The 12,278-nt window shown below is 34.8% G+C and overlaps 3 protein-coding genes across 4 annotated transcripts; 2 read left to right on the top strand and 1 right to left on the bottom strand.

The window, feature by feature from the left end:
• The first annotated feature begins 755 nt into the window (after positions 1–755).
• LOC111497376 (WEB family protein At3g51220-like) lies at positions 756–1,934 on the top strand. The gene is made up of 3 exons (XM_023148165.1): positions 756–908; positions 1,032–1,220; positions 1,378–1,934. Exons 2-3 carry the CDS (start codon positions 1,071–1,073, stop codon positions 1,801–1,803), a joined length of 576 nt encoding a protein of 191 aa, XP_023003933.1. The 5' UTR covers positions 756–908; positions 1,032–1,070; the 3' UTR covers positions 1,804–1,934.
• A 362-nt stretch (positions 1,935–2,296) lies between these two features.
• LOC111497360 (protein ANTHESIS POMOTING FACTOR 1) lies at positions 2,297–7,260 on the top strand. 2 transcript variants are annotated; one of them, XM_023148145.1, is made up of 12 exons: positions 2,297–2,315; positions 2,409–2,458; positions 2,537–2,628; positions 2,875–2,975; positions 3,069–3,169; positions 3,255–3,321; positions 3,451–3,550; positions 3,664–3,777; positions 3,889–4,026; positions 4,137–4,221; positions 6,295–6,344; positions 6,740–7,260. In XM_023148145.1, the coding sequence occupies exons 2-12, from the start codon at positions 2,452–2,454 to the stop codon at positions 6,881–6,883; spliced, it is 999 nt and encodes a 332-aa protein (XP_023003913.1). In that variant the 5' UTR covers positions 2,297–2,315; positions 2,409–2,451; the 3' UTR covers positions 6,884–7,260. The 2 variants fall into 2 exon arrangements, with proteins under 2 accessions (XP_023003913.1, XP_023003914.1); XM_023148146.1 differs by lacking the exons at positions 2,297–2,315; positions 2,409–2,458 and having other exon boundaries at positions 2,537–2,596.
• Positions 7,261–9,194: 1,934 nt separating this feature from the next.
• LOC111497366 (protein WUSCHEL) lies at positions 9,195–10,723 on the bottom strand. The gene is made up of 3 exons (XM_023148153.1): positions 10,297–10,723; positions 10,112–10,194; positions 9,195–9,683 (listed from the first exon to the last, which is right to left on the bottom strand). The coding sequence occupies exons 1-3, from the start codon at positions 10,718–10,720 to the stop codon at positions 9,315–9,317; spliced, it is 876 nt and encodes a 291-aa protein (XP_023003921.1). The 5' UTR covers positions 10,721–10,723; the 3' UTR covers positions 9,195–9,314.
• Between the last annotated feature and the right edge of the window lie 1,555 nt (positions 10,724–12,278).

The raw sequence follows: 12,278 nt of genomic DNA on the forward strand, positions 1-12,278 counted from the left end.
CAAATTCTTGTATAGTTCATTATATATAAAATTAGGTTCAAACCAAATTTAGTATTTATTTATATTTTCTTTCTTTATCTACCCATAGTAAATAATATATCTTTTATATTATATAAATGTATGTATTATAATATTTAAATTTGAATTTTTATAAATTATATTAAATGATTTTTAATTCTCATATGTTACTAACTTTATAATAAATAGTTTAAATTAAATAAATTTTTGCATCTATATTAAAACTATACAAACTCAGTTACTACCTTAATTTTTAAATTATATTGGAGTGAAATGATTCCATTCAAATTATTTGTTAATTTAAATTAATAGATTTTTAGTTAATATATCGTTACTTTATATATTTTTTTATTTCATAATTATTTTTTTATTCTTTATTTTTTCAAACAATTTTGTTAACTATTTGAAAATGCAATTTTTTAAAATATAATCAATAAATTTAAATATTAATTAAATGTTTTACCTTTAAATTTTATTTATAAATAAATATATATATTTTTTTTTTTTTGAGCCACACAAACTAATCCAGCCAAAAAAAATTATGTTGAATTAGGTTTACTATTTAATAAAAAAGATTGGGTTATAAAATTGTCTCTGCTTAACTAATTCGATAAATATTAATGGATTCAAATTTAAAAAAAAAAAAAAAAAAAAAAAAAAAAAAAAAAACATATAAATTTTATAAAATCATACGGTTTTTAATTGAGAAAATGAGAGGGTGGAGTGGGGGCGGAGCGGAAAGGTTGGCGCCGAAGGAATAGAGAGGAGAGGAGAGGAGAGTAGTCCTAATCTTAAAACAAAACCGGCCGGAACTAACGGAATTAAGATGGGTTAACCACCGCCGTTGTCAACTTCAATCCAACAAAATTCTCCAGTGAAGTGGACGCGAAGTAAACAAAAACTAAAAAACTCCCTAATCAATTTCATTAACCTCCTCCATTTTCCGCCCTAATCCAACCCCTTTAAAACCCACCTCATTTTATCCATCTTTTCACACTCAATTTTCATCACAGTTCCCCTACGGAGGTTTCAGCGGCGGCGCTACAGCGACCATGGACGGAGAACACGGCGGCGAGCGGCTGGTTGTGCAAGGTAGAGCGGAGATTGACACTAGAGCCCCGTTCAAATCCGTTAAAGAGGCCGTCACGTTGTTCGGAGAAAGAATATTGGTGGGGGAAATTTATGCCAAGAAAATGAAGGAAGTACGTATTTTAATTTTTCTTTATCAATATTAATTACAATTTATGCCTAAAAATTTGTTTAAAAGCCCAATAATTCCACTGTATTTTATTTAGTTTTTAATTAATTTTTTTAATATTACCAATTAAGAAATATATATTTATAATGATGTTTTATCAGAGGGTGGAAGTGGGAGAATCGCAAGCAAAGCAAAATGAAGAGAACAATCTACTAGCTTTCTGCCTTCAATCTCTCAAAGACGAGCTCGAACGCACCAAGCAAGAACTCGAACAACTCAAATCAACCGAACATGAAAAACCGCACCACGAGCATCCTCTTTCATCAACAATGGCAATCCATCCCGACGTCGACAAAGATCCAAAATTCGTACAGAATAAAAAAGAAAACAACACGAACATGTTGCAGAAAAAGAGAAGTGTAAAATTTGCAGTCCCTCTTGAATTGAACCAAAACATATCTGTGAAATATGAGTCCATGGCCCAAAAGTCATCATTGTCTCCGTCTTCGACTAAGAAGCCGAAGAAAAAAACTTTAGCCTATGTGATTGAACGATTTTTCACCAAAAAGAAGAAAAATCATCAATAAGCTTCATTGTTGCGATTATTTTGATTTATGGCTTTAGCCGATTAATTAGGCATGCAAATTTGATACGGGTCTTGCATGCTTTTTTTAATCTTTTTGATAGTCCTATCAAGAAGACGTTTTTTTTTTTTTCTTTACAGAATAAATGTTCCATCCACGTGTTTTAAGTTCGAAATTTGAAAATTTTGAAGTTAATTCGACAATTTATGATTTTTAGCGCTACAAATTGGTGAATCGTCACATCGTTGATAAGGCATAAAATTTACAATATTAAACTATATTGTAAATTTAATTTCTTAAATGTTTAATTTACATGATTGATGACAAGTTCTTAGAGCATACAAAGTAGATAATCTGAAGCCTTGTCTGAATACCTAAATTATTTTTTTTTAAATATATATTTATATGTAAGTATTTTTATTAGAATATAGGCTGTAGTCCACAATCATCAATCTGGGACGAAAGTTGGGCCGTTAGAGCTGAGTTCCAATCCAATAGAAGAGCCCGCTCAGATGGTAAGCGTTCGTATCTTTTTTTCCCGCGACCATTTTAGGCGGTTGAATACGTTTACTGCTAGGGCAAGAAACTGATCGGAATTTGTTTCTCAGAGATCATCATCAGATTTGGAAGAGGAGGGCTAAATTTTCATCAATGGGAGGTTAGTGCAGTTATTTTTGTTCATGTTTGAAGAGATTTCAGGTCTGGCATGGATAACTTTAATTAATTATTGATTCAGGGGCTCAATCCGAAAGGGAGGAGAAAGTGTCTCTGGAGCTAACCGAAGAAACGCTTCAGAGTATGGAAGTCGGCATGACATTCAGAGACTATGTACTTCCTTTCAATTCTCAAGTTTATAATTGAATTTTATGAACGATTATGAAAAAGATTTCTGACGGATATATGATGAGCGTTTGAACGTTCAGTGCTTAGAAAACGGATTAATGCCAATGGTTCTCCGACATTTCTTCACCTCTCTCTGTCTCTTTTTTTTTTGGTGTTTTGGTCATATTGTAGCTTAGTGTTGTAGTTTTTTGATTTTGATGTCATTTTCCTCCCCTCAATTATTACTCTCAGAATGGTAGAATCAGTTCAATGGACTTTCATAGGACTTCAAGCTATCTGGTGACTGCAAGTGATGATGAATCCATCCGACTTTATGATGTTGGTAGTGCAACGTATGGGCCTCTTTAATCAACTCAGTTCAGATTGTTTTCAACAACTCTTCGTGTTCCCTCCATCTCATTGTTTTGGGGTTTTTGTGGTTCCAGATGTTTGAAAACAATTAACAGCAAAAAGTATGGGGTTGATCTGGTTTGCTTCACTTCTCATCCTACAACAGTGATTTATTCTTCAAAAAATGGGTGGGATGGTAATTTTCAATTCTGGAACGTATCTCCTTTCATATGCAAATTCACTCAACTATTTTATGTTAATTATAAATTTTATTTCCTTAGAATCTCTGCGGCTTCTCTCCTTGAACGACAATAAGTATCTGCGGTACTTTAAAGGACACCACGACAGGTTTATTGCTCGTTTCTTCTATTTCTTTGTGTGTTTGTTTTCATTGTGACCATGGCTCTGTATTATTTATCTTCTTCTAATGGAATCATTTACGAACAAGAAGAGCAACTTTTTGGTTTCCCTTTCTAGAGTTGTATCACTCAGCTTATGTGCTCGCAAAGAATGCTTTATATCCGGCTCTCTTGATCAAACTGTTTTGCTTTGGGATCAAAGGGCAGAGAAATGCCAGGTAATGTAATAGACATTAGAAGCTCAGTGTTAGCTCTCATCTCTCCCCTCCCTTCTCCACTCCAATGGGAATAGAACATTCATCAACTTAATTTGAGCATGCTCTTTTGTTAGGGTCTTTTGCGTGTACAAGGAAAGCCAACTACTGCTTACGACGAACAAGGTGTAGTTTTTGCTATTGCCTATGGAGGTTACATAAGGATGTTTGATTCTCGCAAATATGAGAAGGTTTGGAAAGACCGATTTTTACACGTATATATAGTTAACTTTAAGGCCTATTCTTCTTTTGTAAGTGTTTTCCTGGATCTTCTGATGTGGTGAAATTTTTTTAAGTTATAGGGTCCTTTTGATATATTTTCTGTTGGGGAAGACGTATCTGACACAAATGTTGTAAAGTTCAGCAATGATGGGAGACTCATGTTGTTGACAACTTCTGATGGGCATATTCATGTTCTTGATTCTTTTCGAGGAACACTAGTGAGTTTTGTTATTTTTTTATTTAATCTTTCTCATGTTTAGGTGGTTAACATCATTACTTGTATGCTCAAATTGTCTCATATGTGCTATTAATTGCATTGTTTATGTAGTTATCCACTTACAATGTAAAACCCATTTCAAGCAATTCAACGTTGGAGGCATCTTTTAGCCCGGAGGGAATGTTTGTGATATCAGGTAAGCATGTTTCCTGCTTGTGTTTGTCGGATCAAAATCCAAAACTATATCCAGCTGTAATATAAACTTCTTGTAGCTCACACTCATTCAATCTTTTAAAGATAGCTTGTAGATGTTTTCATGTATATTTTGATGTTCTAGTGTGAATATACTCACCTATATTCTATAGTACTTGAAATGTAAAGCCCCCAATTGTCAAAACATATGCTAGGAGGGGCAATAAGGGAAATACATTGATTATGTCTTAATGTAGCCGTTTTGTACAGGTAGCCTTGTGTTTGCTTTTTTTATCTTTCAGTTGCTTTCTTTTGGGGGTTCATCTGGTTTTTGGCTATTGAGAGCGCTTTTGTAAGGAGAATGACCCTCACAAAAGGGTGGCTAAGTACTGCAATTTGCCCTTATGGCAATTTTGTGAAGTAAATTACTAAGTTGTGGGGAGATACCTCACAAATTGTTACTAGAGCAAGTTTCAAGGTGGGGAAGACATGAGGTATGGTGCAACTACAACTCAAAGAAAGTTGTGATAACAATGAGAAGGAGATAGGGAGACTGAGGAAAACATTGGAAACTGATGGACCAACTTGCATAAAGTCAAAAGGTGATTGCCCTTTTGGTTACAAAAGTATCATAGAGTTGAGGAGGCGAGCTAGAATGCTCGCTAGAGGGAGCCTCTTCCCAGAAAAAGAAGAACTTCAAGGGAGACTAGAGCGAAAAACGGTGCAATAAGGGACCCAAAAGTCTTAACCAATGATTAGAGCCAATTTTAAAAAGTTGAAATGCATGTTTTTCAAGAATAGATCTAGACATATGATTGTTCCAAGCATAAAGGTAAGTCAAAATTTATTGCCTAACAGAATCAGAGTAACTAATAGTTGTTGTGGTGAGCTTTAAATCGAGTTTGTCAATAAGTGCTTGGAGACATATCTACGTTGTTTTTGCCGTGAAAAAAACCCAAATAATGGGTGAATTGGTTGGCATGGGTAGAATTCTAGTACAATATGACCTTCCACGCCTCCATTAACACCACATTTTTTCAAGCCGTCTATGGCAGATCACCTCCTCCCGTGATGTTTTTTGGGGCTAAAATACCCAACAATGTTACCTTGGATCATCAGTTGACTAAGAGAGATGTGGTACTTACGAGGCTGAAACCATCTGGTAATGGCCCAAGATTGAATGACAAAATTTGCAAATCAATGAAGGACCAAAATAAAATTTGTCAAGGGAGATTGGGTCTATTTGAAGCTTAGGTCGTACGGACAATAGTTGATGGTGTGATGCCTTATTGAGAGACTATCCCCTAAGTATTTTGGTCTCTATTGATTCATTAGCCGGACTGGCAAAGTGGTCTACAAGCTCGAGCTACCCCTACAAGTCACAATTCATCAAGTATTTTGCATATCTCGACTCAAAAAGGTCGTGGAGGAGACACATCTGGTCCAACCTGAGGATCCTATATTGTTGGACAAGTTTGAATGGGTGCTAGAACCTCAAGATGTACTTGTCTGCTGGTTGAATGGAAAAACCTACCAATGCATGAATCAATATGGGAGTTGTCGAACGACTAGCACGAGATTTCCCGAACTACACCTTGAGGACATGGTGTTCAAGACCCCACAGGGTGACGTTAGGCCTCTGGTTGTCCAAATGTTTGCGAGGAGGTTATAAGGGAAATACATCAAATATGTCTTATTGTAGCTATTTTTATCCATTTTGTACAGTTAGCCTTGTGTTGGCCTTTTTATGTTTTAGTTGTTCTCTTTTGGGGGTTTATCAGATTTTTAGCTGTTGAGAACGTCCTTGTATGGAGAGAACAGCCCTCTTGAAAGGCTGGCCAAGTAATGTAATCCGCCCTTGTTGCACTTTTGTGAAGTATATTACTAAACAGTGTGGCGATATCTCACATGAAGTCTCATCCATCTTCAATTTAGTGATTATATATCAAAGTAAAAGGCCAATAGTGACTTATTCAGATTGGAGGAAGGGAGGGGCATAAAAACGAATTCAATGAAGAGTTTAGTACTGTTTTCACTTTTGCACTCTTAACCTTTTTGGTGTTTGCGCATGTGACAGGTTCGGGAGATGGCAGTGTTTATGCATGGAGTGTAAGGAGTGGAAAAGAGGTATTGAAAGTTCCCAACTTTATTCCCTTTTTTTTCCACATTCAACTTTTCCTTTCATAATTTCCCACCAATCAGTTGTTACATTATTGTGGTCCAAAACATCATATCGCGTGACTTCATAGAACAAGTAAATGACAGAGGATTCTAATTGCCGTAACTCAGATCAGAATCTTGTTATGCGTCGCTATTCTATCTTTGTCTAAGATAAACAGTTTGAATGTTTTAGTTTTGGTACGAATTATAATTGGATATCAAATGCAAGTTCATTACCATGACCGCTGAATGTATCAATTGTCATTAAATTGAGGATTAGATATCTTTTTAACTGCATGCTTGAGAATTCGATACTTAACAGGCCCTTCGCTTTATTACTTCTGTGTTTATGTCCTACCCAGGTTGCAAGCTGGATGAGTTCTGAAATGGAACCTCCCGTCATAAAGTGGGCTCCGGGAAGTCTAATGTTTGCGACTGGATCTTCTGAACTGTCATTTTGGATACCTGATTTGTCTAAACTGGGAGCATACGTAGACAGAAAGTAGAAATCTTGTAATTTGCATCATCGTTGTTAAACACCGGTGAAACGACCTCTCTAACATCAGTCATGGGGGACATGGCAGCCTGTAGATAGCATCCTCTTTTTCAAATCTTGTCTCAGAGAGGATGTACAATAGAAAAGGAGCAGGAACTCTGCATTGTATCTTTGGTTATCACCAAAACAAGGTTTTCATAATCATTATCGGTGCTTAACTAGCCACCCGACATCAACGCTTGAACTTTTAACTAGCTTACTCTGATAGAAAGTATCTAAAAGATGTAAATCATGAAAGGAAGACTGTTCTTAAGCTGATACGTGATTATAGAACCCAATATGTTCACAATCCCATTATTGATTTGAAGCAGCCGAATTTTTTGTTTTTGTTTTTGGGTCGAGTATTCACAAGTCAAAGGCTCTACAAGCATGATTGTACGTACGTATCTCCCTTGTAACAACATACTGTATTCTCTATTTGCACTTGGTAAGGTTAAAAATGGTAACGTAGTTGTTTTTTCTTCTGTATGTTATATAATTCATACCTAACCAAAATTTCCATTTCTTTTCTGAAATGTGTTGGAGTAACAGGTAGAAGAAAAGGGGGGTTGTTGCAGAAAGAGCATGGAGGAATATAGTGCAGAAGAAGTGTCAGTTGTGATGAAAATAAGAGAGCCAAAATGGAAGGGAGATTTGATCTTTTGAAAAGCTCTAAATTGCAAATGAAAAGAAGAAAAAAGGGCATGCGTGAGTGCATGTCATTTGCCCCATGTTACTGGTAAAGGACATTACGTACTGGAAGCCTCAAAAAGCTTTGAAGATCTTCTTCGATCCACAACTAAATTTTTAGTGTACCTACCAGCCATGAATAGAAGAGAAGCTCTCTTCACTTTTTCTTCACTCCCCCTCCCCTCCCCTCTCTCTCATGTGGACTCTCTCACCTCCCTAAAGCCCATTAGAGTCATTCGGAAGCCATAAAGTATGACAATTTGTCAAACCAAACAGAGAAACGCATCCCCGCCCAATATCTTTTTGATTGGGACCTTATCTCAATGCCTCATTTTACAAGCATCCTGGGATGGAGACCCCGACCCCACTTTTAAATCACAATAAAAAGTTTGCTTTTAGTTTAATTTGATCATTTCCATTATTGAAGAGTATTGCACTTTCATAAAGGAGAGCAGTTTCTTTTCGATAATTTATTCACCGCATGGCCTAAATGTCTACCTATTAGAGGCGCACAATAATTGGTTTCCAACCGTATTGGCAGATAAGAAAGGCCAAGATCCAAACTTGACGTCCATACATTACTCTCACATTTGACTCCAATGTTCGAGAAAATAAAGTAGGTTGAGAAAATGGTGTTAGAAAAGGTGAAGAGAAGAAAAGAAAATGTGAAATAATAAAGTGCAATTTACGAAGAAAAGTGGTTCAAACTTCAAAATATATACTCTCTATGAAAACGGCTGCATAGACATTCTCCATCTCTCATCATTTCATTCTATTCACTTACACTGCTACACTACACTATACTATACCATACATTACTCTCTCTTCCACTTATTCAATTTCAAATCATTGCAAAATCTTTTCTACAAACTGTACCATTACCATTACCCCAACCCCCCCATGATTCTCCTCCCCTTCCCCAACAAAACCCTAATTTTTTTTAAATTAAAAAAAAAATCCATTATTTATTTTTAAATAGCTAACTAATTTATTGAATAATGTATGAAATAATGATTATGTTAAGTATCTATTAGACATAAAATTAGAATAATGATCAATTAAGCTCATAAAGATTAAAAGTTCAAGAATTTATTGTTTTTGTAAAGTTCAAATATGAAGACTTATTTGACACGAAATTTAAAATTTAAGCCTTCTTTTGATTGTTCTTGTGAATTTTAAAATATTATTGAAAAAAAATTACAATTTTTTTTGTTATAATTAATAGTTAAAAATAAAACTATAGAAGTAAAATATATCATTTTCTAAAATAAGGGCTTTATCTTTACTATATTAAAAAGTGGATGTTGGAGTCTCAGTTTTGAACCATTTTACTCAACTCTTTAATTCATCATTTTATACTTACTACTGGTCATTTATTCCATTATTTCTATTAAAATTAAAATAATATTTGAGTTATAAAATTAAAATAAATCACATATTAGATAAAAAGATTTTTTAAATAATAATAATAATAAAAAAAACCTCAATCAAATATAAAATAATTATTTTTGGATTTTTATGGGTCTAAATTATAATATTTATCTTAAAAAACACGAGGGAAACAGGGCTTCCACGGTCGGGATCATATAATAAGAGACAAAGATATTCTTAATTTCAGTTTTTCAGTACCTAATTAATTAGAAATTAAGCAAACCCATTTCCTCAGCTGGGATTAATTAACATCATAATTTAAGATTACTTTATGGGTTTCATCAGATTGCGTCATCCGGTGAGATGGCAGCGTAAGAGTTGAGGCTGAGCTCCAGCGAAGTCCTCGAACCGGTGGCGCCGTCGTCGGAGCGGCCGTACCAAGTGGTAGTATAGTAGCCGTCCGAATATTTCGGCTTCATGCTACAGAAGCCGCCGAGACTCCGGTCATCATGGATGGGGAAAAGGGGGAGAGTTTCGATCTCCTGCTCCTCCTCTTCCATGGATTCTTCAACGTATTTAGTCTTTTCAAATACAGTCGCCGCCGCGGATGCCGGTGAAGAATATGGATCAACGCCGATCCACGACCCCATGTGGTGGCTCCGACGAGACCCCACCATGCTGCTACTTCCTCCCGATGATATCGAACACTCCTAAACATACACACAGAAAAAAAAAAAAAAAATCAATTTTTAGAGGGTTCGAACAGGAGGGTATTGCCTCTCATATCAATTTTAGGAATCACGACTATCCCGAGAACAAAATTTCAATTTTTAGAGGGTTTGAAGTGGTGAGTATTGCCAATCACATCAATTTTAAGAATCACGACTCTCCACTCGTAATAAAATTTCAATTTTAAGAATCACGACTCTCTACTCGTAATAAAATTTCAATTTTTAGAGGGTTGGAAGAGAAGGGTATTATCGGATCATATAAATTTTAGCGGGTTATGTAAATGTTAGGAATTACGACTTTTAAGTGATAATATTGTTAACTTTGAGAATAAGCACTTGATCTTAGTTAATATAGCTGAGTAATGTATCCCATATTTGATTATTTCCTCGTAGTGTAAAGAGCTTACTCTAAAACTGTTCTCGAAAGTGGTAGACCCATATCCGTAATTTCCCATATGGCCGACAGCCACCATAACCGAAGAAGATGGAGCTGCAGAAGAACCCAACACAAAAACAAGACAAAAAAACATAAGATCTTCATACGAACAAAACAAAACGAAGAAGAAGAATTAAGACTCAAAAAAAGGTATACTTGGAGGGCATTTGGTGTGGAACAAAGGAGAGGAAGAGGAATCTTCAGGCTTCGAAGAAACTAAGGAAGATTGTAGCTGTTGTTGTTGTTGTTGTTTAGGAACAGGAATTTGTTGATGATGATGATGATGATCAGAGGCAGAAGAAGTGAACCTTTTCTTCTGTCTTTCACGAGCCTTATGGTTCTGAAACCAATAAAAAACGTTCTTGCCTTCAATTTTACCGTACTGTCTAAGGCGAGCAGAGATCCTCTGGATTTGATCGGCGCTTGGGGACCGAACTCCATTGTTGTAATAAAGCTCCTTCAAGATTCTAATTTGGTCGGTTGTGGGCGTCCACCGAGTGCTGCTTTGCCGGCACACAAACCCCCCTTTGCCGTTGCTTCCTTCTTCGTTTCCCTGAGCAGCTGCCTTTTGATGATCCATTGATGATATCAAAATCAAAAACCCTCATAATAAAACCCCAAAAGGAACAGTTTTTATAATGAAAGAGTGGCACATGGAGTGAAATCACACACCAAATCTGTGAGAGAAGGACTGAAGATGACAGAGAGAGAGATGATCATAAAAAGGGAAGGGACAAAAGAGGGCTTAGAAAGAGTGGGAATCAGTTTCTTTTTTTTTTTTTTTTTCTTAATTTTCTTAATTTTTTTTAAATATATATATATATATATATATTTACGAGAGGGGTTTTGAATGAATGAATGAATATTTGTAGGTTTTGATATTTTTGTTTATAAATGAAAATTTATTTATTTATTTATTTATTTATTCATCAATCCCTTCCATTCTATTCTATTCTATTCTATTCCATTTCATTCTATCTTTTCACCGCAGTGATATTTCTGTAGATATCAAAGATTTTCATGAGTAAAACTGTAAAAACATCTTCTGTTCATCTTCTTCTTGTTGTTGTTGTTCAGATGAGAGGGTTGGGGCCTGGGGGAGAGGGGGGGGTCTTACAGTTGTAGGGTTTCTATTTTATGGTTCTGTGAGGCTACAAAGAGAGGTCGTGTAATGTTAAGGGTTATTGTACTTACAAACTTAGGGAGGCTATACCCTCCAGGCTCCAACCTTCCCTTCTTGTATGGGAAAGGAGAAGATACTCTGTTGCATAAAGTACACCCATTGAACCTCCATCACAGTGAGCCTTATTTCTTTATTTTTCTTTTTTCTTTTCATTTTTTTATAATAAAAAATTGCAACCCTTCTCTTGAATTTACAATATGAGAAAAACCCAGATTTTATTTTTCAAAAATAATAATAAAAATTGAATCTTTATTAAGGGTTAGTAAAGGAACATTCATACCTATTTGAATCTTTAGGGTTTTATAAACCCTAAATGGGTTATTAGAACTGATTATTTATATTTGGAAAACCCCATTGTTATTTATTGTTTAAGGAAAAAAAAACGATCCCTTTTTTTATTTTGATAAAATTTGAGGGGTTGGTTGCAATTTTTTGTTCTAATTAAGGTTTGAAGAACAAGCTTTGTCCAAACCCTTTTCTGCTCATTACAGGTTTGTTGGGTTTGTCTTAAAACTTCTCTTATCAGTAAATAAAATTAATATATATATATATATATATATATATATTACTGTCCCTTACTGATTAATCAACTGAAACCCAGTTTTGATTGATGCCTTGGAACTTGATTTAGTGTTTTTGCCACAGAAACCTCAAATCTACTTCTTTAATTTTTCTTTTTTTAATGATAATTATTATTATTATTTTTTTTTATAAAAAAATAAATATATTGATTAAATTCAAAAGCTGTAAAAAAATATTTAAATGTACGATATTGAGGTCTAGTTCAATATTAGGGGACGGCAGATTATTTTGTATAAATTATTTGAATATTTCCTAACATTATTATTTATGACAACGATATAAATCTTTTATGATTCCAAAAATGATATTTAATATCATTAAGTACCGACTACTCTACAAATAGATCAAAATTTCAGCTTCATATGTTATGTTA

Source organism: Cucurbita maxima, unplaced genomic scaffold, assembly GCF_002738345.1.
Source record: "Cucurbita maxima cultivar Rimu unplaced genomic scaffold, Cmax_1.0 Cma_Scf00023, whole genome shotgun sequence".
In the NCBI taxonomy this organism is placed as follows: domain Eukaryota; kingdom Viridiplantae; phylum Streptophyta; class Magnoliopsida; order Cucurbitales; family Cucurbitaceae; genus Cucurbita; species Cucurbita maxima.